This window comes from Sphaeramia orbicularis, chromosome 18, assembly GCF_902148855.1.
Source record: "Sphaeramia orbicularis chromosome 18, fSphaOr1.1, whole genome shotgun sequence".
Classification (NCBI taxonomy): domain Eukaryota; kingdom Metazoa; phylum Chordata; class Actinopteri; order Kurtiformes; family Apogonidae; genus Sphaeramia; species Sphaeramia orbicularis.
In genome coordinates this window covers 30,406,825-30,432,727 of record NC_043974.1, presented here as the reverse complement: position 1 = coordinate 30,432,727, position 25,903 = coordinate 30,406,825, and the positions used below count along the sequence as shown (strand labels likewise).

At 37.7% G+C, this 25,903-nt stretch overlaps 1 protein-coding gene across 4 annotated transcripts in view; it reads left to right on the top strand.

The window, feature by feature from the left end:
- Positions 1 to 25,903, top strand: part of mpdz (multiple PDZ domain crumbs cell polarity complex component) — a 135,036-nt gene that overhangs the window by 69,308 nt on the left and 39,825 nt on the right. For 3 of the 4 annotated variants that reach the window (XM_030161757.1, XM_030161760.1, XM_030161756.1), the window contains exons 19-31: positions 404 to 556; positions 3,567 to 3,911; positions 4,354 to 4,465; positions 6,462 to 6,660; positions 9,522 to 9,563; positions 12,074 to 12,181; positions 15,077 to 15,157; positions 15,287 to 15,464; positions 16,408 to 16,518; positions 19,199 to 19,285; positions 23,718 to 23,780; positions 24,068 to 24,139; positions 24,834 to 25,023. In XM_030161757.1, the coding sequence (XP_030017617.1) occupies positions 404 to 556; positions 3,567 to 3,911; positions 4,354 to 4,465; positions 6,462 to 6,660; positions 9,522 to 9,563; positions 12,074 to 12,181; positions 15,077 to 15,157; positions 15,287 to 15,464; positions 16,408 to 16,518; positions 19,199 to 19,285; positions 23,718 to 23,780; positions 24,068 to 24,139; positions 24,834 to 25,023 (1,741 nt within the window). The remainder of the gene's footprint in view (positions 1 to 403; positions 557 to 3,566; positions 3,912 to 4,353; positions 4,466 to 6,461; positions 6,661 to 9,521; positions 9,564 to 12,073; positions 12,182 to 15,076; positions 15,158 to 15,286; positions 15,465 to 16,407; positions 16,519 to 19,198; positions 19,286 to 23,717; positions 23,781 to 24,067; positions 24,140 to 24,833; positions 25,024 to 25,903) is intronic. The other variant, XM_030161758.1, reaches the window with a different exon arrangement.

Genomic DNA, 25,903 nt, shown 5'->3' with positions numbered 1-25,903 from the left:
AACAGGGCTCTGGGATACAAAACAATAATGACAAATGTCAAAATCAATGTTGAGAGAAATTAAGTAAAAACCATCTCTGAGGCATTATGGAAGCAAAGATAACAATTTAAACCAAACAAACCAATGCAATGATATTCATCACAATTTAAAACTATATTATGACATTTGTCTTTATTGTTTTGTATCCCAGACCTGTTAGAAAAGACCTGAATCCAGCGTGTCCCAATACTTTTGTCCATATAGTGTATGGTTTAGGCAGTTATGCTTTGAGGCTAGCAATAAATAACCTAAAGGCCTATGAGTAGTATAGTCATCGTAGCTATGTGTGGTTTGACTTATTTTCGTGAAGTAATTAGAATCCTTCTTCTAGTTGGTTCTATAATGTTTGCATCTGTTCTTGCAGATTGATACTAGTGAAGCAGACCTGACTGATGAAAAGATTTTAGAGCGTACTTTCTCTGGAATAGAGGACGATACTTTCCAAGCATCCATGATTGCTCTTCATGGTAGCAGCTGCAGCGCGGACCAGGACTACATGCACTCATCCACACCTAAGGTAGGCAACAACACTGTTGTAAGGCCTCAGACGAAAACTAGAAATAGAAACACAGCTTCAAATTATTCCCCCATTTCATTAAACGCTACAGTGCAACAATAACTGCCCTTTGTCACAGTGAACTCTACACTGTGTAGTCATTATGTTTTGATTTTTGTTGTTGAGAGCCAAAATGTCATGAGGAATGTTTTTAAGCCTGTAATAACATTAGTGACTTTGTTGTTCTGTGAGGACTGTGGCTGTGGCTGCTTCTGTTGCCCCCGCTGCCTAAGAACAGCAACTCCCCAAATAGATATTACATTTTAAGAACAATAAACAAAGAGCAATGGCCACGCAAACTGTTTTCCTAAGGGGTATTTCTTTGTTTCCATTTTTCCCAAAGGTCACAGCTACCCTTCTTTGCATGACCATCCTAAGAAATGAGACTATTAAAAGGGCACTATTAGTGGGACAAACTTGGGCCAAGACAACTTGGGGTCTTTGATAATACTGGAGGACTTCACATGTTAGAATGAGGTCAGACAGCTCAGTCGTCTTCTGAAGACAGACGAGTGTCTCTTAGAGCTCAGAGCAGAGGCTTGAAGTCTGTTTATAAATCTGAGATCCGCCTCAGTGACAGTAACCAGTGGACCAGCTTTGCAGATTTGTTGACATTAGCTAAGATGATGTTTTATGGAGCAACGTGGACGCCTCCTGGTATACCTGTACCTGTTGACAGTCAAACACAAAGGTCACCGTCAGTCTGCAAGTTATTAACCCCTTCTACACAGCACTTCTGTCGCGGGAATATTTCGCCTTTATTCCGGAACGTCTGCGTAAACAAAATAATTTGGTCCTACCTTTATCAGAGCTTTGTAACGCCTCTGGAGGTAGTAACAGAGCCACGATAAAGGTGGAATCATGATTCCGGAACGCTATGTAAAAGGAACACCTCTCATTCCGCAACCAAGGTGTGACGTTTTTATGTCGTATTGCATGATGTATTGCATGTAAAAATGATCGTGGGCCATGTACAATAAACAAACATACCAACACTACCAGAAAGATGTTGAACTGGGGAGATGCTGAGATCCGTGAGCTATTGTCACTTTGGGTGGAGGACTCTATCCATGCTAATATTTGTGGAACAGTGAAAGATGGGCCGACTCTAGAGAGGTTAGCAACACCGCTAAGCTCGGGGTATTTCCGACACGGAAGTTGTACGTCATACTCTACGCTGCGTCACCGCCCATTTGATTCCAGAACACAGGTCCGCTGTTTTAAAGTCCAGCCTGTCTCACCTCTGTTGCTCCTTTGGTTTGTCTGTGGAGATCGGTCAGTGGTGGAAAAAAAGGCGGGATCACCATCTCACCTTTTTTCCAGAATCTCTGTGTAAAAGTGGCTAATGTCAATGACTGTTTTCACAACTCTAGGCAAGGCAAGTTTATTTGTATAGCACATTTCAGCAACAAGGCAATTCAAGGTGCTTCACATAGGACATTGAAATACAACGACAGGGAAAAAGAAACACATTTAAAACATTATAAAAGAAACATGTAAAAAGTGATTAAAAACAGCAAGTAAGAAAACAACACATAAAATCAAAAAAATATATAAATAAATCAATAAATCAATAAATAAAAACACACACATATTAAAGTAAGAGTTGCAGTGCAGAGTTTCAAAAGAGAACAATGTAAACAACATTTCTGGATATAAAAAAAGAGCTAAACCGTCACATCTTTGGTGGCTAACTTGCAACTAAAATGTATTTTGCTGAATATATTTCAATCAATATAAAGTGTCTATGGCAGGTGAAAAAAAAAATACTCGGGAAAGTGTCTTTAACAATCTAAAAAATTTACTATATAATGCGTTGACGTAGTTTATTACAAAATGCGTCAGTTTATTACATAATGCGGCTTTATTACAAGATGACGTGACATTCTTATTACATTTTGAACTTTATTACATAATGGGAATTTATTACATAATGCGGCTCAACATCGTATTGATAACACTGGTCAACAACAAATTTATTGTTCAAGTTTTTTGAGCTGATTTAGGATCATTTTGGTGTGCTGAATCCAAAAATCACATTAATTTTGCTCCATCAGGTCGACTTTCTGAACTATGCTACATATTGACTTTTTAACATTTTTACTTACATTTCTGGGCATTTTCACATCATATGATAAAAAATTCTTTCCTATTTCTTGCAATAAACGAGTTCTGAAGATTTTACTTTTGCCAATTTATGATTAATGTTTTTTTTTAATATTACAGGTGAATGAAATGGCTTCGGCTAGAAGATCTTGCAAAAATAAGCCTGATGTATTCTGCTACATCTGCGGTGAATACACCATTGTACCTAACAGGAATCAAGTCACAAGTTTCATAAAGTGTGCTTACCAATGTTATTTTGGTATTAATTATAATATTTTGTGAGAAGATCAAATTTTTCAAAATCAAATGAGCAAAAAAACCCTGACCCGATTGAGAAAAACAGATGTCATTTTTGGATTTAGCGGTGCAAAATGGTCCTAATTCAGTTGAAATGACCTAGACAACTTGCAAAAAACATTTTTTTTTTTTTTTTTGTAACCCAGTGTAATTTCTTTCTTGATACTTTTATTATAATGGCACGGAGCAGTAGTAACACACAACAATGTCCCCCTGGAATCAGAAAATTCTTTGTCTTTGTCTTATAACTGCGAGACAGGGATTCTGATTTTACATATCAGTCCGACCTTAAATTCATACAAGGTCTTCTGTTTTGCGAAAATTCATCACCAGCCCTTTACAAGTCCATTCAAGTCTTAAATACTGCTAGAATAAAAACCACACTCTGGGCGTTGCACATTAAAGATGACTGGTAATATGTGCTGTTCTCTATTGGCCACTGATGGCATTTCTATGGCTCATTACAAGAAGGGCAGAAAGACTACTGGGAAAGATGGATTCCCCCTGTTGGGTAATTGTCTAACAGAGTGTAGCGCTCATTCAGCTGTTATGCTTTGTATTACCCTAGCTGACGGCTCGCCTGGACGTACTGGATGAGCATCCTTGCTTTGCGCCGCCGACGGGCCTCGCAGATAACGTGACGCCGTTCTGCCTGGAGAAGTCGGCCTCTTTCCCTTCTCCAAGTTTGAGAGGTCACGTTCTGGCGTTTAACACCATACTGAGCAGCTCCGGTCAGTACCTGGCGCAACACTCCACCAACGAAGAACCAGGGAATCGCTCAAACTCATACAGCCCGTTCGGTGAAATGGGAACCAGAAGTGATATTCTGGAGGAACCTGTGGAGTCGCTTCATTTTCCCAAAGAGGCCCCCATTCCTTTTGGGGATATTGAAGATATACAGATTTTGATGAAGGTAAATACAGTTTGTGTGGGATGTAAAATGTAAAATGATAGAAGCTAAACCTAATACGATGTAATATTAAATAAACATGCAGCAGGTTCTAGTGAATAAGTATTCTTACCCTTTGAACATCAGTAAAATGTCCCGGTGCTTTTAACATCCACAAAAGCAAAACAAAATAATCAGCCATGATCTTCCTTTGAGTCTCATTTCTTAAGCTAACATCTAACCTCCTCCCCACAAAGACATGAGGCTCTTTTCATATATTAGATAAACAAACTTCTAAGCTTATTTGTTTTAAATTCATTTCCACAGCCAATTCGTTACACCTAGCCTCTCTCCCTCCCTCTCTCTCTCTTCCTCCCTCTCTCGAGACCGCGGCTTTGTTTGGAATTCGGCCTTATACGTTCTCTTTTGCTTTCATGAATAACTGTGTTGAATTATCACCCTCAAGGACGAAGAGGCTGGCGTGAAAGAATCGGCAGAAGATGAAGACAAGGAAGTACTGACCTCCGGGAGCAGTTTTGAAAGGACGATCACAGTTGTCAAGGGCAATTCCAGCCTGGGTTTGTGTTAATTTCTTCGCGTGCTTTTATTTGTTCTTTCATTTATTTTACCTCCGTTCTCATAGAAGTGTTAGTGGGTTTGCGGGACTGAAAGGAATGCTGGCCTTTTACTTCTGTGTCATGTTTTATGAATGCCAGATTTGAAGCGAAATGATAGAAAAGAATTTTTGGCTGTTTTCCACTCTGAAAGGGTAATTCCATCGCTGCACGGGGCATTTGCATTTCAAAACCTGCCCAAGGGGCTGCTACTGGCTCTGCGAATACTAAGTTTTAACTTCTAAAACAAATAGGCATTATAAGGGCACCGTTTAAAATCCTCAGTGCCACATTGCAAATAGTATCTCTTTTTGCTTTTTAGTAATATTGCATTTGTTCGTCTCTGGAAACCGCTGCCCTGTTATGTCTTTTTCACAGTTCATTTGACCTCATCATAATGTAAAATTCTCTACTAAACAGAGTGCCTGTATGCCATTTTATCAGTATAAGTAACTCCCAGTGCTGTTACATAAGAGGGTTTGAAATTACAGAACATATGGCACAGTGTTGTTACTTCTGGAGTTGTTTTTGCAGATGGGTCATTCCACCTCAATTCAACAAGTGCCTCCTGCTTGACCATCTTAGATTTGCTTGAAATTTTTACCATATAAAGTTCAACACTAAAAAACACCTCAGCCAAAATTTCAGATTGAAAAAACATTCTTGAAGGTACCCCCCTCCTTGCCGAATTTGGTGCATTTCGCAATCATCTTAAAATGTAGCAAAGTTTAAAATGCAATATCTCTGTAAGTTTTCTAGCTAAATGCATGAAATTTTCAGTAAAGGAAGACTACCACATATAGATTGCATATGTCTATTCTCAATAATGTTGTCTTTGTTGGGACTGTGGTATGACCTTGTGAAATCTGGAAAATAAACTTGAAACTTCTACAAACCTCTATATTTATTGACCAATTAAACACAAACCAAATATGGTATATTGCAAGTAATTACACATCCTTTTACATAAGTATATAGAGTAATCAGATCAGCATTTATTAATGGGTATGATCCTTTTTTGTTATTGTTTTTGTCATAATAAAATCGCAAAATAACATTTTTCATTCATTTTTACTTTCAAATACCACAGGTATGACAAGGAGTACCAACCAAAAGAACTTATTTTCTGAAAGACCATCACATATGCTTACAAAATGTCAAATTTCATGATGGTTCTAGGACTCACGAAAAAAAAAAAAAATTCATGATGGTTCTAGGACTCACGATGGTTCTAGGTTGGAGTCCTAGAACCATCATGAAATTTTACATTTTATAAAGCATATGTGATGGTCTTTCAGAAAATAAGTTCTTTTGGTTGGTACTCCTTGTCATATCTGTGGTATTTGAAAGTGAAAATGAATGAAAAATGTTATTTTGCGATTTTATTATGACAAAACTAACAAAAAAGGATCATACCCATTAATAAATGCTGATCTGATTACTCTATATACTTATGTAAAAGGATGTGTAATTATTTGCAATATATCATATTTGGTTTGTGTTTAATTGGTCAATAAATATAGGGGTTCGTAAAAGTTTCAAGTTTATTTTCCAGATTTCTCAAGGTCATACCACAGTCCCAATAAAGAAAATGATTTTGAGAATAGACATATGCAATCTATATGTGGTAGTCTTCCTTTACTGAAAATTTCATGCATTTAGCTAGAAAACTTACTGAGATATTGCATTTTAAACTTTGCTGCATTTTAAGACGATCGCGAAATGCGCCAAAAACGGCAAGGAGGGGGGTACCTTCAAGAATGTTTTTTCTTTGGATACATTTGATATATCGGTCTAAAATTTTGGCTGGGCTAGTTTTCACGGTTGAACTTCACATGGTAAAAATTTGAAGCAAATCCAAGATGGTCGAGCAGGAATGTTTTTTTCTAAACCCGTTGAATTAAGGTGGAATGACCCAGATAACTTACGGTTTGACAGCATTGTGTGATGTACCTTAAAGGGATGACAGTGAGCGCCATGAAGGACGGTTTAGGGATGCTGGTCCGCAGCATAATCCACGGTGGATCCATTAGCCGCGATGGACGTCTAGGGGTTGGCGATCTGATCTTGGCCATCAACGGCGAACCCACGGCCAACCTGACCAACGCTCAGGCCCGCGCCATGCTCCGGAGACACTCCCTCATCGGACCAGACCTGGGGTAAGAGGCAGCAGAGACCAGCCAAATGACTCCTTATCTGCAGATAGAGTAGATGATTATACAGGAAGTGCATTCATGTGATACCAGTGGCAGTGTGAGGACTAACTGTAATAATTCACCGAGACAAAAAAAAAAAAAAAATCAGTGTTTACAAATTCCTCTATGATTAATATTCTTAGTGTTTTTTTCAGAATTGTGTTGTGATTATTCTGCCGCCTCTGCATCTTCATACTTGTTGATTTTTGTTCCAGTCAACATTATATTTGCATACCATCTTCTTCGGGTGATAGCTTTGATATGAAATAGGTTAATTCCATGTCAGCCTTTCTAGCATTCCCAGTTCATGTCATGGTTTTTCTTCAAAATTATGTAAAAATAGTCAGTTCACAGGACCTTGTAAGATTCTAACACTAGTCCACATTGTTTTGAGTGTTTCCTGTTGTTTCGCAGTCAAATTTCCTCATAACTATAGGCTTTTATTCCTATTTTTCACCTTCTTGACTCCCTGATTGTGACCTGGAAATTAATCTCAGCGCGGAGGATGGAGGATGGAGGATATATAGCTGCGTCCTTTACGTAAATCTTATCAGTGATTGAACCTGTGATGTACAAAATTGCAGTACACGTTTAGATTATACAAACCACATCAAGAGTAGTATTAATTATAGGATAAAAAGTAATAGTATTAAAGGAGTGATATTTTGCTTTTTTTAAAAAAAATGGAATTATGCATTTTAAAACATTTCCCTGTGGTCTACATAAACTGTAAATGCTCTGCTTGGGTCTGAATTCTTCATTCATTCAACTCCACAGGTCCATCTTCAACCCTATTTCTGAGTAATGACACTAGAAAGGTCATTTTGAGCACTGGCCCTTTAAATGCAAATCAGCCACTTCATGCCCCACCCCCTCCAGGTTGTTGGCTGTGCTGCTCTGTCCTGTTCGACCAACAACTGAACATTTGAAATCGGCTCAAACTTTGGACATATTTTCAGAATGGACTACAACCGCTGCTGCTGACAAACACTTATGGCATACTCGGAGAAATGTTTGTCCAAAGTCTTGACCTTATATGTGCAAATGTTGTGACGTAACTAGTTATAAAACATAAAAAATTAAGCAGGAATTAAAACGGGTTGTATAAATCCACTCGATTTTTCCCGGAATGAATATAAAGATAGCTTTGTAGCACCTGGAGGGTTCAAATTCCAACTTTTTGAACTATTAGGGTCCAAATACACAAATAAATGTACCAAAGACTAATAAAAGTGGGTTTAACAAAATATGAGCCCTTTAATATAAATAGTAAGAAAAATTTTACACATTTAGAAGTTGTATTTATTTAAAATGATCGATGTTATGCCATGTTATGCCATTTTGTGACATTAATGATCAACAACTTTACTTGAACATTAACCCATAAAGACCCACTGCTACTTTTGGTATACCCAAAATGAATTTTTCTCTATATTTAACTTTTCCTAAGTGATTTATCACCATTTATTTTAATATTATCTTCTGTATTTTGTGATTTTTCAGTGTAAATCTGATATTTTCTGACATTTAATTTACCGATCATGTAGATATTCATAAAAGCTCAGATTAAAGTTGATTGTTATGATGTATGATGTGTGCAGCCCTGCGATGAACTGGCGACTTGTCCAGGGTGTACCCTGCCTTCGCCCCTATGTAGCTGGGATAGGCTCCAAGCGACCCCCGTGACCCTAGTGAGGATAAAGCGGGTTCAGAAAATGAATGAATGAATGTTATGATGTATGACGCACACACAACTGAAGAAAAAGTGACTTTTAAAGTAAAATTTATCATTAAATTAACATAAAATAAGCGTCTCCAAACACCGTCGTTTATCAAACTCCATGGGTTTTACCAGTGAAACAACATTGTAAAAGATGACAGTGTTTCCATGGTAACTACAAAGCCTTTGAACATCCAAATGGGTCATATCTGATGACCATGAAAAGATGACAAACTACATTTTACACCAATTATTTCAACGTAGTAATAAATCTAGGGGTTCAGAAGTTATAAAAGTTTCGATCAGTACATGGTTTTGGTCACCAGTGGCTGTTTCTGACAAATGTTACAAACACAATATTTAGTATTTTTATTAGTTTTTATAGGTTTGAGCTGACATCTGCATTGAACCTCTAAGAAAGTTTATAATAATAATTTACAACATGTATCCATGTAAAGAGATGTTTCTGAAAACAGTAAAAAAAAAAAAAAAGTAATTTGTTAAAGTCCCCTCCACCAGTTTTCACTTTCTAAAGTTTTTTTTTTTTTTTTTTTAAGAAAATACATGACATGAACCAGGAGGCCTAGGTGAGCTGGAAAAGAAATAGCAAGTTGAGAATTTTAGATTCTTTGTATGATAGTATAAAAAAAACAGCATTCTTAATACTATACCCAAGGTCTTATGATTGTATTAGAAAAATAAAAGGCAGAGATATTTTGTACTTCTCCCTATCGTAGAACTGCAGAACTTCTAGGGCTTTTGTGAGTCCGAATATTTTGAGTCTCAAGGTCTACGCTCAGGTGTATCCGAAATAGTTATGTATAAGCTTTAAAAAAGATGTAAAACTTGTAACAGGTAAAATCATTACAGGAAAATACTGAAAATTGAGCTATTTTATTCTTTTAAAAGCAAAAAAAAAAAAAAAACTTTAGAATTCTATAACTCAACAAGTGTCATCAAACACACACATTTAATACTCCAGTGCAGAAGAGGGAATTATCCTTAAAGTAAACTGAATGTGGTGTTTTTAAAGTTGTGCTTGCTGTGAACTAAACTGGGCAGTTTGTTAGCTTCGGTGCATAAAAGCCAACTCTTCACATTCTAGATCTGCTTGTACACCTGAGGACGATCTGTGCCCATTTTATGTGTGAGTATGACTAACTTCCACGCTGGTGGTGATCTGGCACGGAGCTGCCATCTTGGTTCTTGGTTTCCTCCCTCTCATTCTCTCCATCTGCTGCTGGGCTTCTTGCAGTCTGTTAGAAAAAGTTTTATCCAGAGCAAGAGTGGGAAAAAAAAAAGCGGGCTTTGGCAGCGAAATTTTGGTGCTGTTGATACTAGTTAAAAAAAAACAACTGAAAATCAACGGAGATTAAACAAGGACGCACTTTTTTTTTTTATATCGACATTGTTCTGTGAAGCGATATTACATTCTAGTATTAACTGTCATATCTAAAAAAAAATGTATTAGCAAACATCCTAACATGCATTGTTAGAGAAACGATCTGGATAAACCCTAACTGACTGCATCACCTCGCTTAATTTCTTCTACTAACGTGTCTGGCATGGAACTTATTTTCTGAATGTTTTGTGTCGTAACCATAACACACTCATGTTTTATATTAATATCAGCAGTTTTTAAGCTGTGCTGTGTCACTCGCTGCATGTTGTGATGCTCTTCATGGACTGACTCATCTGTTCTATTCTTTCACTGGGATTCATTTTCTTCTCTGTCCACATGCCATCATGCTTCTAAACCAAATCAACCCATCTGTTGGAGATCTGTCAGCCTCACTCCCTTGTGATAATGTGCCCTTCACAATCAGCTTCACTGTGAATTGCTCAGAAAATGGGTCTCTGAGTGGATGTCAGGAAGCCGTCAGCTAGTTTTCGGTCCCGTTCGAAAAGCGAATTAGTGAAATATTAATTAACAATGGATGTGTCACATGCACGGTTGACAGTTGATGAAATTAAGCCTGAGAATTATGATTAAGGTAAATACATCTCTACAACTGTTCATTTCGATCTCAATCTTGTGCTGTCGAATCCATTTCCTTGAGGAATTAGAGTAACTATTGAAGTAGATGGAGAGGAAATAAAACAAGGTCCTGAATGTACAGTCGCGGAAAAACTTATTAGACCACCCCTTGTTTTCTTCAATTTCTTGTTCATTTTAATGCCTGGTACAACTAAAGGTACATTTGTTTGGACAAATATAATGATAACAACAAAAATAGCTCATAAGAGTTTAATTTAAGAGCTGATATCTGGCCATTTTCCATGGTTTTCTTGATAATAACCAAAATCACTTCAGTTCTGACATCAAAAAAATTAAATTAAATCCTACTATAATGGACGTTCTGTGTCCAACGCATGTCCGATCGATGTCCCGATGTTGCAGCATGGGAGGGCGTACGGGTGCCATGCCGTTGTTGCACGACGGGAGGGCGCTATCATACTATGACAATGCCGCTAGTTACAATAATCTACACCAAACGTATATTTTTGGGTAGGTAATTACTTATATTTTCAGGAAAATTTATTGTGAAATGAGAAAAAATTCGTGAAAAAAAGTTTGAGGATTTTTATGAGTGTGAATGTTTGGAAAATGAACAAGTTTTCTGCCATCATTCTGGGTTCATTTTATAAATTCTCATAAATAAACTAAATTTATTCCAAATACATTGATATTTGACTATTATATCATTTATGCCATATTCTAAACATACAGTGTTTAAAATGAATAAGTGCATATATCTATGCAAAATACATTTTAATATAATGTTAATCTTATTTGTATGTTGTTCATATTGTAGGAAAAAAAAATGTATACAATACTGATAATTGAAATAAAACAGGTTTAATTTGATATTTAGTTTTGTTGTCCATCTGTGACACTGCTATTTGTCAAAACTCTTTCTATTTAGTTATGATCAAATATTTTTTTTCCCTCTAACCAATTATTAGGTTGTAAAATACAGGGTTTAAGGTATACACTGAATACATTTTAGGATGAAAATGTCATAGGAACTTCACTTTTGACAACTTTGTAATTCTTGCAAAAAATAGACGTAATTTTTTTGTCCATCTGTGATGCAGTAGTTTTTGATATTTTTCATTTAAAAATATTTGAAACAAAATTTTGCCCTTTGAGTATGTTTAAGATGGCATTTAAACCTTTGCAATTATGTGTAATTTGTCTTAAACCTGTCTGGTTCAAAAGTTATGAATCCAAAAGTAGTGGGCTGTCCATCTGTGACGCCCTTGACCTCGACCTTCAGTTCTTACATCAGTATCTATGGCACTGTACTGCCAAAAACAGTGCTTTTAGACATTCCATGTTTTCTTTTCTGTCTGTTTTAGTCACATGATACACACAGGAGTTAGTACTCGATTGCATAACCATTGTTTCTGATGACTTTTGGTGGTCTAATAATTTTTTCCCTGATTGTAAATGAGCAGCTTAGGAAGTCCATGAAAACGATGGTAGTCTAAATGTTTTCATATTGTTCCATAAGATGAATGCCAGCTTCTCTCTATATTTGGCAAATTGCTTAAGAAGTTATCGCGGAAGGGGATATAATGCCACTGGGGCAAAAAAGTGAATGCCAAATTAATTGGTTTGAAACTCATTTGAATCTGTGTGTCTTTTTTCAGCATTACATATGTCCCAGCAGAATATTTAGAGGAATACAAAGCCAGCCGAGAGCAAGTTAAAGATGATGTCTTCTCTGAAGAGGCTCGGGTCCCAGCTCCACCTTCAAAGTACGTCTTTATAAGCCTTGTAATGCAGTCCCACTCACAACCAGGGGCAGCTCAGCCTGTATGAGGTACTTATCCACAGTCAGTGTGTTATTACCTGCAGTCAGCACTTTGGAGGAGCTAACGGAAAGACACGCATGGAAGCGGAGCAATGTACGGTACTGTACTGTACTGAGGGTAATGTGTTTTAAACACAGCTTTACTTTAGATTTTTGATGATGAACTAAAACCCTGAGCTGCTGTTCAAAGCCACAGGACTGCTTTGACAAAAACAGCAATTTTTAAAATCTCGGTTGAAAATGAAGTTTATTTAACTCTTTCAGTGCCATGGGCCGATTACATCGGCTTTACGAATACAACCTTTAAAGTGCCACGGGCCGATCAGATCGGCTTGGAGAACACGCTATATTTGTGTACAAACAAACCATCCACCCCCATCTCTTTCTCACATTTCGATGACGTTCTTTCTGTGTCCCCCTTTTGAGACCAATCAGACGGGAATTTGAGGTCACGCGACCGAATAATATTTTTATATCTTTTTAATGTTTCTTATTCTCCGGTGTTTCATCAGAGGGAGCCCTCCATGCCGGGGGGCGGCTGTGGACTCCGGGGGCTGTGGCGCCTTTTCTCACTGGGGTCCGCTCCTTTCTGGTGGGTGGGGGTCCCAGTTGGCCCTCTCCCACTAGTTGGGATGCGGCGCTGTGTTGCTGGTGCCTGGTCGCCGGGGTCGGCGGCTGCCTCCTGGTGCGGATGGCTCCCTGAGACAGCGCCTCCTAAGCTGATGTTTTACTTTTACTTGTACATTTTTGTTCTGGTCTACCCGTGCTCAGTCAGTCTTCTTAAGTATGTGTGAGCTTGTGGGTTTGCATGTATATGTGTGTGTGTGTGTGTGTGTGTGTGTGTGTGTGTGCGGGTGAGTGAGTGGGTGTGGGTGGGGGGCAGTACTGATTTTTAAACTGATATGTAAAGCACTTTGTGCTACAGTTTTTAATGTATGAAAAGTGCTATATAAATAAAGATTATTATTATTATTATTATTGTTATTATTATAAATTATGCAAATTACGATCAATAATGAATCGGCTGCGTCCAGTGCGTTTTGAATCTAATCAGCAATCGTCGGATGTTACCGAGCGGTTTCCTGCAGGATTCTTCAAATATTATAAAAACGACGCGGAATACTGAAAAACAGCCAAAATCTGTGGCACTTTTAAGGCTTATTAGCCCCTTAACTGTCTGGCACCGAAAGAGTTAATTTGATTGTCTTTTCATACAAAAAAAAAAATGCAACCAGAATGTTTTTGCAGAATAGTCATAGTTGTAACAGGGTTTCTGCGGGTCATTAAAAAGTATTAAAAGTCATTAAATAGATTTTGTGAAAATTAAGGCCTTAAATGCCATTAAAAAGCATTAAATTTGATGTCCAAGGCATTAGAAAATTAAATACAGTTGATGGGGGGAAAAAAGCATTTATTCATGATTTATTTTGACTATATAAATATTTAATAATTTTGATCAGAAGTATAGTGTGATTGACAGGCGGAACCCTTTAATTGGCTATTGTTTTTTACATGAAGTCACAACACCGCATGCTTGGAATGCACCGTGCTGTGAGCGTGCTCATGCCGTGGCTGAAGAGCAGAGGGAATATTAGCAAATGTCGGAAAAATGGGAAAATGCACGTTTCAGTGCCAGGGGTGCCGGTAGGTAAAATCCAGCATGGATATAAATCAGCCACTGGGACAATGTTCAGAGTGCAGAATTCGGACCACAGCACTCAATACACAACTGACACAGAACTGACAAGTCACACAGCACACTGCCGTATCTAACATGTAGCTCCGCCCACTTTCTCCAGCCTCAATCTCACTGACTGCACAGAGCAAAGAACACCATAAAACAACATATGGAATATTTAAAACAATAATTCCTATTCTAGCCTATATACTATCACTAATTTGTCGTTTCTTCCATCAGTTTCCACAGTACTGTGGCAGCAAAACGCACAAAAGAATGCACTGAAGTATACGCCATATGTCACCACAGTACCGAGGTTATTATCGTTAACAAAAACTAACGAAATGACGAAAACTAGAATTGAAAAAACATTTTCGTTAACTGAAATAAATAAAAACTATAATTAAAAGAAAAAAATGATAACTGAAACTGTATTGTGTACTTATAAAACTAACTAAAACGTATAAAAATTATGGATAAAATTCCCTTCGTTTTCGTTTTTGTCAATGTCAGATTGATATGAAATCGATTTATTTCACTCCAGCAATTTTAGCTGTTGGCACCATACGACACTTCACGGTCCGTCACTTGGTTTAGAGTTGTCTTCTGGTCCCAACTCTACCTGGAAACATGGAGACTAAAGCAGCAGAGTCCTGTCTGGGATTTATGTGAATACGATGGCGAAGAAGAGAAAAGATATGAAAAAACTAAAACTAATACGAAAAATAAGCATATAGAAAAAAACGAAAACTAATAAAAAGTAGCAAACCTGCTCTAAAAACTAATTAAAACTAGCTGAAAAAGAGAAAAAACAAGTCAGAACTAAATAAAACTAAACTATAATGAAAAATCCAAAACTATTATAACCTTGCACAGTACTGTGGCAACAAGAGGCTAATGAGTTCATCTAACAGTATCCATGATTGGTTCTAGTACAAATGCTAACATTTGATTGGCTCTGTGGTAATAGACAAACTCATATTTGGTGCCACAGTACTGTGGCAGTAGCCATTGTCATATAATAATACACTGACTATGGATAAATGGCTCATACAACCCATTACAAATGTTAACTGACCCTTTTATGTCCAACTAAACATTTTTTCCTCACTAGAGTGTTAATGTGAGTCAGTGACAGTTACTGCACCGTTTCCTCTTTAGAGATATTCCAAACCTCCCAGAGCGAGAAGATGGAGAAGGGGAGGAAAGTTCTGCATACAGCAACTGGAACCAACCTAGAAAGTGAGTACTTCCTGTATGTACAATTCTAATGTGAATTTGTGAATCGGGCTGTGACACAGTCGTAGCTCAGCAGTGGGGGCAAAAAAAAAAGGTAAAAATCCCACATGCTGACATTTGTACCTTTGCCAGAGTGGAGCTTTTCAGAGAGCCGGGCAAGTCCCTGGGGATTAGTATCGTCGGTGGCCGAGGGATGGGCAGCCGGCTGAGCAATGGAGAGGTGATGAGAGGCATTTTTATCAAACACATCCTGGAGGACAGTCCTGCTGGACAAAACGGGACCCTGAAAACCGGAGACAGGATTGTGGAGGTAAGGGTTCAGTTCAGATCACAGAGCCGAGACACACGATCAATACATCCACATCTTATTCGTTGGTAGATGGTAACACTTTAACCCCTGATGTGTCTGTGGTGAGCGTTTGAATGTAGGATTTATTTTAAATATTCATAAAAATTCAACCATTTACTCAAAAGACAAAGCAGCGAGTGAAACTGACTCACTATAAAAATAAACGTTTTTTTTTGTTATCCATTTTTTGTTTTTACTGTTGCTTCCAGTGTTGTAGTGATTTTTTTATTTTTTTATTACCTCCGCCAAGGAGGTTATGTTTTTGCCAGGGTTTGTTTGTCTGTTTTTCTGTCCGTTAGTGTGCAACATAACTCAAAAAGTTATGGACAGATTTTGATGAAATTTTCAGGGTTTGTTGGAAATGGGATAAGGAAGAAATGATTAAATTTTGGTGGTGATCGAGGGTGGGGGGGCCCATGGGGGGGGCCACTGATCAGCCTTGGCGGAGGTCTGCGCTCTCCGAGTGCTTCTAGTTATTATTCTTTTCTTTTTTTACTGTGTTTTTACTGAGTTTTGACTTTTTAAGTGCTTTTTGGAGTTCAACCAGGTGTCAAAAAGCTTTGGAAAAAATTTGATTTAGAAAAGAAAGAGCTCCAAAACAAAAACTACTGGGCCCAAATTCAAATACTTATTGCTGTTCAGTGTGTTCCTGTTCACAGTTCATGTTCAGCGTCCTAAATCTCTTATTGCTGTACATTCTGAGTGCCTTATTTAGTAGAAATCTGTCAAACTTCCATTCCTCTGTTTGTCTTTTTCTGTTATTCCACCCTGTTTTGACCCTAAAACACGCAGTGAAACAAAACCACTGAACAATGAACAATGTCTCAGGGGTTGAAGGGTTCAAACTAGGAGCAGTCTTTGTTGTAGTTGTTTTGTTTTTTTTTAAAATATGTGTCATTTTCAGGTGGATGGAGTGGATCTGAGAGATGCTAGTCATGAGGAGGCAGTCGAGGCCATACGCAGGGCCGGAAACCCCGTCTCCTTCTTGGTCCAGAGTATCATCCACAGACCCAGGGTAAATCAGCATCGCTAGTATCTCTATCTCATCTAAAGCTCCGTTTCTTCTCTCGACATTTTGTTCTCCTCCGTTTAAAGTTTAACGCTTATCCACAGGCTGATGAGGGCACTTTCAAAACTAAAAATGTACAATACACAAACCCTGTTTTACATCTTGAAATCTTTTATGAGAGCAACAACAAACCCTGCACGGCATATTAAATATATTTGCAATTTTTATCTTCTAAGTGTGATACTCATTGAAAATCACCGCGTCAACAACACCGTTTGTTGTCGGAAAGTGCCCTCAGGCTTTTTTAAGGCATGACTAAGTAGTTTCCAGCTGGGGCTCTTACTGGCGTGGCTCCAGTTTCACATCTCTGATCGTCACTCACTCTTCACGCATTGTTACCGACGACATATTCCCACAAGTTATCCGCTAAAAAATCTGGTTTCTTATTAAACTGCTCATCATAGAGGAAAAGCAAACTCAATTATTGCCAAAAATGCATGTACAATGGAAACCCATTTGTCAGTCTGATGAAAAAATATCCAAAATAATGGCTAAATATATAAATATAATGACACAGTCTTGCAAATTAATGTCTAATTTTCAGGTAATGAGTAATTATTTTGAGATATGAAGTCATAATTTGGAGGAAGTGTCTCATTATTTTACAGGGGGGCATATTGTTCCCATTTTTTAACAAGTTAATGAGGGTATTTTACATCTAAAAGCATGCTAAAAAATGCCACATTATTAAAATACACACCTTCCTCCTGCAGCTCTATCCTGCCCAAAAAACTAGGACTATGACCCGACATGTTTTACAATCGCTGTGGAAATGAGAAGCCATTTTTCCCCGAGTTCTATGTTCAAATCTTAACAGTGATTTACAATAATTACAGTTGTAAATCACATGTTCTATGTCACAGCCTGAAAAACTATCATGTGTCGCCATGGATACCATCACATACAGACATCCGAAAGGTGCCAGGATGGTTTTGCCAGGATTGTGATAATATAAATACAGAAAATCCAAAAGTCTCATTTCAGCTATATTAAACCAGGATGTGGAACTTTCAGTGTTAAGATAGTTTGAAGATATTTATTTTAGATGCGACGACCTCATTTGTCACAATACGGACCATTTAAAATACAAAATAAGTCTTTGGAGATGCTAAATAATAGCTCTTTTTTTCCACAACAAAAACATACACAGGTTGGGGTCAGTTTTTTTATGCCTTAGGTATTGGTTGGTATTGGTTATTTCTCATATGCTGTAGCATTTTCATCATCATGACACCGCTCTGTAACATGTTAACCACTTAAATCCTTCATGTCAAAAGAAAGTGAACATCAAAGCAAAAAGTTAATTTGTGCACATCATTTATTAAGTGGGCTCATTTTTTAGCTAAAGATCTGTATTTTATGGAACTATTATCCTTTTTAAAATACCACTTACACAGTACAGGAGAAGTTCTGAACCTTCTGCTGGGCTGCATTAAATTAACTACAACACATGTCAAAGACTGTCGATTACTTTGAGAAATTAAAATTCTGAATAATGAAATTTGTGAATTCATACACTGGTCACATTTAAAAGACTATCTGTGAACTGTTACCGAGAAACAACTCTATTTGCAATTTACCTATATCAGTATGGACCAGCACAGGTTGTAAATAACACTGTTAGTATTAAATACATTAAATAAAACAATGTGATTATATCTGGCTTGTTTGTCATTCTCATGAGACTTTTCAATATTTTCCTCCAAAATTTATTTTCAGCATAGTTGAACATAACATCTAAAAAGTTTTGTCCTATTCGATATCAATTTCTGTCAAGAACCGCATGTTTTGAATGTTTGCGTAAAGCTTAAAATATTGATGTCCGTTTCAAGTCCATGTGTTACCGAACAGTATTTTGACATTTGACACAAATTTTGTTCCACATAATGTTAAAGTGCCGATAAATACCTACTCAAATATGTATGTACGTCGACTGTTGAACACCAAATGTGTCCACGTATTACCGCTTGATCGGACCCAGTATGCAAACAGTGCAGTTAGCTTAGCATGTTAGCATAACAGCAAACAAACATCTACAGGGTGTCCCATAAGTCTCCATACATAGGAGACATAATACATATGGTCCTAACATGTATTTCTTTATATTTCTTCTTTATAGTTCTTCAGCAGTGGAGGACACGCATTGAAATGTGTTCCCGACAAAATGGCAGTCATATAGAGCATATTATATAAATAAAAATGATTTATGTCAAGAAACGTTTATTTTTCCTATGTATGGAGACTTATGGGACACCCTGTAATGAAATACTGTGTTGGCCTTAGAGATTTAAGTTCCTTTAGCCTCAGTTTTCAACATTAAACATTACAAATCATTTGAATTCTTTACATTAATAACATAAATGGGTTATAAAATATTCCTTTTTTTTTTCAACTACAGTTACACTTCATTAGTTGCTTATTTGAGAAATAATTGATTATTTTGACAAAGAAAATCGTTATTTTGAGATATATCAGTATTTCTTGTCACTATTTTAAGAGGCTGTGTCATTATTTGTAGTCCATTTTCTTTATCAGTTGAGAAAATGGGTTTCCACTACTTTGATAGTTCTTCATTTTTAGCAACAGCTACTTCAAATATCTCTGTTCCTCCACACTGCTTTCTCAGCCTGAGTCAATATATAGCCCAGCTCCATCGTCTGCAGTAGAAAAACACTTCACCGCTTTCACATGCATGCCACATCCCACATGTCAGGTAATCTGTCTTTCCCTTTTTGTCTCTTATTTCTGTTGCATCAGCTATCCATCACGCTTAATCTTTTCTGCATTATCTCCCTCCCGCCTCTTCTCCCTTTATATCTTCTTTTAAAGTGCATTTTTGACTTTGAAATAAAGACAAACTGGAATCGGAGGTTCCGTCTGGGAGGGAAAAAAAGTGGTTGTTTTACATTCAGACATCTCGTTCTGCGTTCAGTCGCAGTTTAAAATAATGGTTATAATAACGCAACCCGCTGTGTTGTTTTTAATCAAATGGGTCAACAAGTAGGAACGTCGGTTTTTGTCAGAAAGCCTCTATGCTGCGGGTGTCGAAATTATATCCTATGTCAGTTTAACTATTGGTTTGCAAATTTCACTGATTTTTTTTTTTCTAAAAGGTACCAATCATCAGCTACACAGTGGAAAAGCAAAAGAGGAAATCATTCACAATCGCAATAAATAAAAAGAAATAGTACGAATTGCGAAGGCATCTTTCCATTTTACATGAAATTCACACAAATAGGCTGATCAGTCACTTTGATATGTCTTGGTGCTACAGGCAGGTCAGTAGTGTTTTTAATGCAGCCACTGGTAGCCACCCAGAGAGTTTAATAATAGTATATCCATGCTGCTCTCCTTTAAGTTTCAAATCCGTCTCTTGTAAGCAGTGAATAATCTGAAAGTAGCCCCGAGGAATCTTTGAAACATTTTGTTAAACTATTTCAGAGAAAGAGGCTTTGCTCTGATTTTTTTTTTTTTCGTGGCTGTGGAGGAAACGGCTGTCCTCAAGGAAACCGCTTTCTTTAATGGTTACTCATTTAAATAAAAACCGGAGGTGTTTCTGTCCTCCATACACTCCTCATTTTTTTTTTTTTTTTTTTTTTGTTCCCCTCCTCCTCCTCCTCCCAGATGGCCTCTGATTCAATTTTGTCAGAAAGGCTCAGCTGTCGTATTAAATATTCGTCATGTTGTCAGCTTGTTGGTGCTGTGTGTTGCTTTTAGAAGCCGCCCCTGCCCTTTCTGCAGCTAAATAGCCACCGTGGGTCACGCCTTTGCTGCACTAATCAAACCTACTTAGCACCCGCCCTCCCTCAGGTTAGAAAGCTACCCTCTGTCTGTGTCGGCCCGCCGTTGCCTTTCACTTGACCTGTACTCTTCTGACTTGTGCAAAATGTTTTAACAATGTGCTGCACTGCATGACTTGGGGGGAGGGGGGGTGAACGAGAGGCTGCAAGTGTGTGTTTGTATGTGTGTGCAGACTTAGTTAAGACTTTTAGGTAAGTTTGTGTTCACGTTTACCACACTGGGACATCTCAGAATATAGCCAATGACAGGGTTCGTACAGGTGCTTGAAATCCTTGAAAATGCTTGAATTTCAATGTTTGAAAAGAGGTTTAATTTTTGTTAAAGTGTTTGAAAAATTTATTTATTTATTTAAATCCATAAACACCCAGTGATACTTTTATGTCAGTTCCCAAATTCATTTTTCTCTATACAGGGTGGGGAAGCAAAATTTACAATATTTTGAGGCAGGGATTGAAAGACAGTGTATGACCAATTAGTTTATTGAAAGTCATGAGAATTTATTTGCCACAAGAAAATTGACATAATAGAAAATGTTTTTATTCTATGTGTCCTCCTTCTTTCTCAATAACTGCCTTCACACGCTTCCTGAAACTTGCGCAAGTGTTCCTCAAATATTGGGGTGACAACTTCTCCCATTCTTCTTTAATAGTATCTTCCAGACTTTCTGGTAATAGTTTTGCTCATAGTCATTCTCTTCTTTCCATTATAAACAGTCTTTATGGACACTCCAACTATTTTTGAAATCTCCTTTGGTGTGACGAGTGCATTCAGCAAATCACACACTCTTTGACGTTTGCTTTCCTGATTACTCATATGGGCAAAAGTTTCTGAAAAGGTATGGATAATAGTGTTAGGTATGATTATGACATCAATATATGTTTAGTTTCAAAACAATTGACGTAGTGCCTGCTGAGAAAAAACAACTAAATGTTCATTGTAAATTTTGCTTCCCCACCCTGTATTTAACCTTTAAGTGATTTATCACCATTTATTAGAATAATATCCTTTGTATTTTGTGTTTTTTTCAGTGGAAATGATGTATTTTCCTATTTTTAATTCACTGATCATGTAGATGTTCATTAAAGCTCACAGTAAAGTTGAGGGTTACATAAAAAAAAAGAGAAAACTGAAGAAAAAATTGACTTTTTCAGTAAGATCTATCATTAACTGAACATAAACCAAGTGTGTCCATCCACTGTCATTGATCCAACTCCATGGGTTTTACTGGTGAGTCGATGTTGTAGAAGATGACGGTGTTTTCACGTTCACTACGGAGCCTCTGAACATCCAAATGGGTCATATCTGATGACCATGAAAAGATGACAAACTGTATTTTACAGCAATTGTTGACATGTATTAATGGGTTTAGCGGTTCAGAAGTTATTAAACAGTTTACATCAGTAGATGGTTTTGTTTGGTGATGGAAACAGCCACTGGTGACCAAAACCATCCACTGATCTAAAATGTTTAATAACTTCTGAACCGCTAAACCCATTAATACATGTAAATAATTGCTGTAAAATACAGTTTGTCATCTTTTCATGGTCATCAGATATGACCCATTTGGACGTTCAGAGGCTCCGTAGTTACCATGGAAACACCGTCATCTTCTACAGCATTTATTCACCAGTAAAAACCGTGGAGTTGGATCAATAACAGTGGATGGAGAGGCTTGGTTTATGTTCAATTAATGATAGATTTTACTGAAAAAAAAAAAAATCACCTTTTTTGATATAAAACCCTCAACTTTAATCTGTTTTTATGAACATTTTTATGATCAGTAAATTAAAAACAGAAAAATACCTCATTTGTAGTGATAAAAAGCAAAAGACAGAGGACAATATTTTTAATAAATGCTGATAAATCACCTAAGAAAGGTTAAATTTAGAGACTTTTATTTAGGTACTGACAAAAGTGGCACTGGGTCTTTATGGGTTAACTCTGCCAGGTTAGACGCCAAGCCAAAGCTACTTACAGAGAGATGATGCATTTTAAAAAATAAAACTATGTCAAAAAAGAAAATTAGCGGGCGCTCTCAGGTCGACTCCAGGTACATTTTTATCTTAATCTTTGACTCGGTGCAAATGTGTCTGAGGAATGCCAAGTGGCTTCCCAACTGTGTTCTCCTTTATTTTTTAAAGTTTTTGCGATTATGAAACATCTTTTTAGATGTTTATAGCATAATACAATGTATATCATTGTGATAAAAAGTGACAAAAATAATCATGAGTATATGTATTCCTGTAGATATATGTTTTACCCCAGTGATAAGGTGCTGTACTGGAAAAATTTGAAAGCGACCCTTAAAAGTGCTTGATTTTGACCTTGAAAAATGTGTACGAACCCTGAAATGATGATACTTTGCAGATTTTTTCCGCTTTTCAAGTCATGACTAATTGATTAACAAAGCAGAATTTGTCTTATTTGCAGTTATAGCTAAGATTTTCCTCAATTGCATGGAATAACAACCCCACTGTGGTAAACCTCTGCAGCCGGATGCCACATGAATTTATTATCCTAAACTAGGTTCTATTTTCGCTCCTGTATATGTGTGCACTTTAATGTAAATGAATCCCCAGTCTGAGTCTACACTTTCCCCACCTCTGTTAGCATATGTTGCCTTTATTTATATCACTCCCGTGTCCCTCGCTGCAAGAAAAAAAATCTAAATCTAGAGTAGTAGCTTTTACTCTCAAGTGCATTTTGTCTTCCTCCTGTTGCCAGCTATGAAGACCCATTTTCCCCCCAATTATCCCTGAAATATCGCTACAACTTTCACACTGAAGTCAGCTTGACAAATGCCATTATGTGAACAACCATAAAGTGCAGTATACTTTCTCACAATGGAAGGCTTTCTGGCAAAACATTTGAAGCTCAATCATTGGATAGAGACGGTCAAGTCTTGGATAGACATGTAGTGCTGGAGAGGCTTTTTCACTCAGTGCCAGTGCATCTGTTTTAGTTCTTAGTCTGATGTGGCTGAGACTCACCATATATAAGCTCGCAAAACTTGTAAACAAAAAGTTTTTCATTGAGGGAAAATCAGATCTCTCTTAAGCTTGAAAATGAATGTGTTAAACAGATGGCATCTTATGGCAACATATGGTGCAGGAGAGTGGTTTTAGTCATTCAGAACACTTTGTTTTAACTTGTTAATATTTCTGGGGTGACTATCCCTGCATTATGTTCCATTATGATACACTATCCTTCATCATCTGCTGACTCTGGTTGTAAATATTATGCCTTTCCTCTTCTTACATGACATAAATTAATGTGAAATTCCTTATTGTAAGCATCTGATCCGTCGTAGAGTTATTTACTTTGGTGTCTGTCTTATACAACAGTCATCGATAACAGACTCCAGCGAGGAGCGAGCTGCAGCTGCAACAAGGGACAACAAGGACAAGGTTGGTCTTTTCAATTATCCTCCTCTGACAGCTTGTATTAACGTTTTATATTTGTAGTTTCACATTCAAAGGGTCACCTCCCTCAATAGGAACCATGTTTGAAAGGCAAGGATATTTCAAACCAAGATGCACTGCAAACAATGGGGGTTTTTTAGAGGCCATGTACTGCTGAATGAATGTATTGTCAGGGTAACACCGGTATATGTCAAAGTGATGTCAATAGATCTAGTTTTCTGTCGGAAATGTGTTGTCTTCTAAAGTTGTTGCCGTTTGTCTCTTCCCTGTAGGAGGGTGACAGTCACAGTAGACTTTTCCTCCGCCTCTCCCCAACTAACCCTTTCACTCCTACCCCGTTTAAGGTTTGTGGGTCTCTGTGTTGTGCTTTTCACTTTCCTTTTATGTGTGTGCATGTACAGGTATGTATGAGACTGCTCATACAGTGTTTTTATCGGAATATTCTGCACATGCATACACATATACGTGTCATAACACCTCCCTCCGTCTCGACGACCTCTTGCATTTTGTGGAATCGGTATGTTTTGTCTTCTTTTCTGTTCTACGTCCTCTGATTTGTGTCTTACTTTAAAACATGATCAGAGTCAGAATTCATTCCGTTGTTGGATGAAAGCTCTTTCGCTTGGGATGAAATCTGTAGACTGCTTCGTATCAAAACGCCGTAATTAACAGCATTAATGTGTGGTTAGCAGGTAAGTGTAAATGCACCTAACTCTGAAATATTCCAGCATAATTTCAGTTTGCGGCTTAAAAGGGCTGATTAAAACGAATCAGTTGGAGTCTTTGGCATCCACGTAGAGCCATTCATCAAATTTTATGTTATTAATTTATTTCTCGTCTTAGAACTAACATATTCTGCAAAAATCTAGCGGGGCTGGTGATGTGAACTGAGCAAATGGCTTCTGTTGATTCCACCAACAGCTCTTAAGGGCCCTCCTATCCCTGTACGCCTTCAAAGTTGATTCCGACTTTAATGCAGAATCGTTCTCTTTACCTTCCGCTAATGACAATTTTCCGACTCCATCTGTGGCGTGACAGCCGGCGAAGCGTGAAGCGGCGAAGGCATCTCCCACCAGCGCTGTCCTCCCCCTGCCAGTGGTGCCCCATGTGGGAGAGACTGATACAGACACACTGACAGAGATTCCTGGCAGACCTACCGAGGCAGAGGAGGAGAAGGAGGAGGAGGAGGAGGAGGAAGAAGAAGAGGATGAGTTTGGATACAACTGGAGTGAGTTTCGTTTCTCTCCGTGTAAGGGCGTGATCACATTTTGTTAACTACAGTAAAGAGGTAAAAAGGTTATGTTGGCCTCTTATGGTTGTCATTTATTAACCGAGGCTCATTTTAAGACTTAATGAACCTATCGTGAGTGCTTACATAAGAAATTCAAGGTTTTGCAACATATAAAGTTAAATAAAAAATCAATTGAGTCATGCATTATCACTAAACTGCCACTAGAGGTTGTCCAAGTTACACATTAGCCCTGCTTTGCCCATGAATCTATCTTAGGTCTGTAATATAAAAGACTAGTAATTCACATTCTTTAGGTGGTTGCACCTCAGCAAAACCTGAAGGACTCAATGTCCCAATTAATCTATTAGCAGCCTGCAGGCGGAGTAATGCGAACTGTCGGATACACTCACAGCTTCAAGGAGAACGGGTCACATTCAGTCACATTCAACTCAGGCAACCAGCATAAAGGACAGATTTCCAACCTACGCACAACTGGGACTGTGTTGAGTTTGTGTGTGTGTGTGTGTTGGAGAGTGTGCCCATCCTGCGGGGATAAGATTGATGAGGTTGGGCCTGGGGAGGTGAGTTGTGGAGATTAGTACAGGACTGATGGTTCAACAGTGGCAGGGAGCCCAGAACAACAGGAGCCCATTGGTCTGAACAGCAGCTATCTAACACACCAGAGACAGCAGAGGTGCAGAGAGAAAGACAAAAAGCTGGAGTGAGAAAGGGAAAGGATAATAATAGAGACGAGACTGAGACAAAGAGACGAAAAGGTAAACGTTGAACAAATTCAGCAGTTTGACATTTTGAAAGTTTTACCATTTCCTGTTCGTGCTCATGCATCTTTAAAAAAAAAAAAAAAAAAAAATTCCAA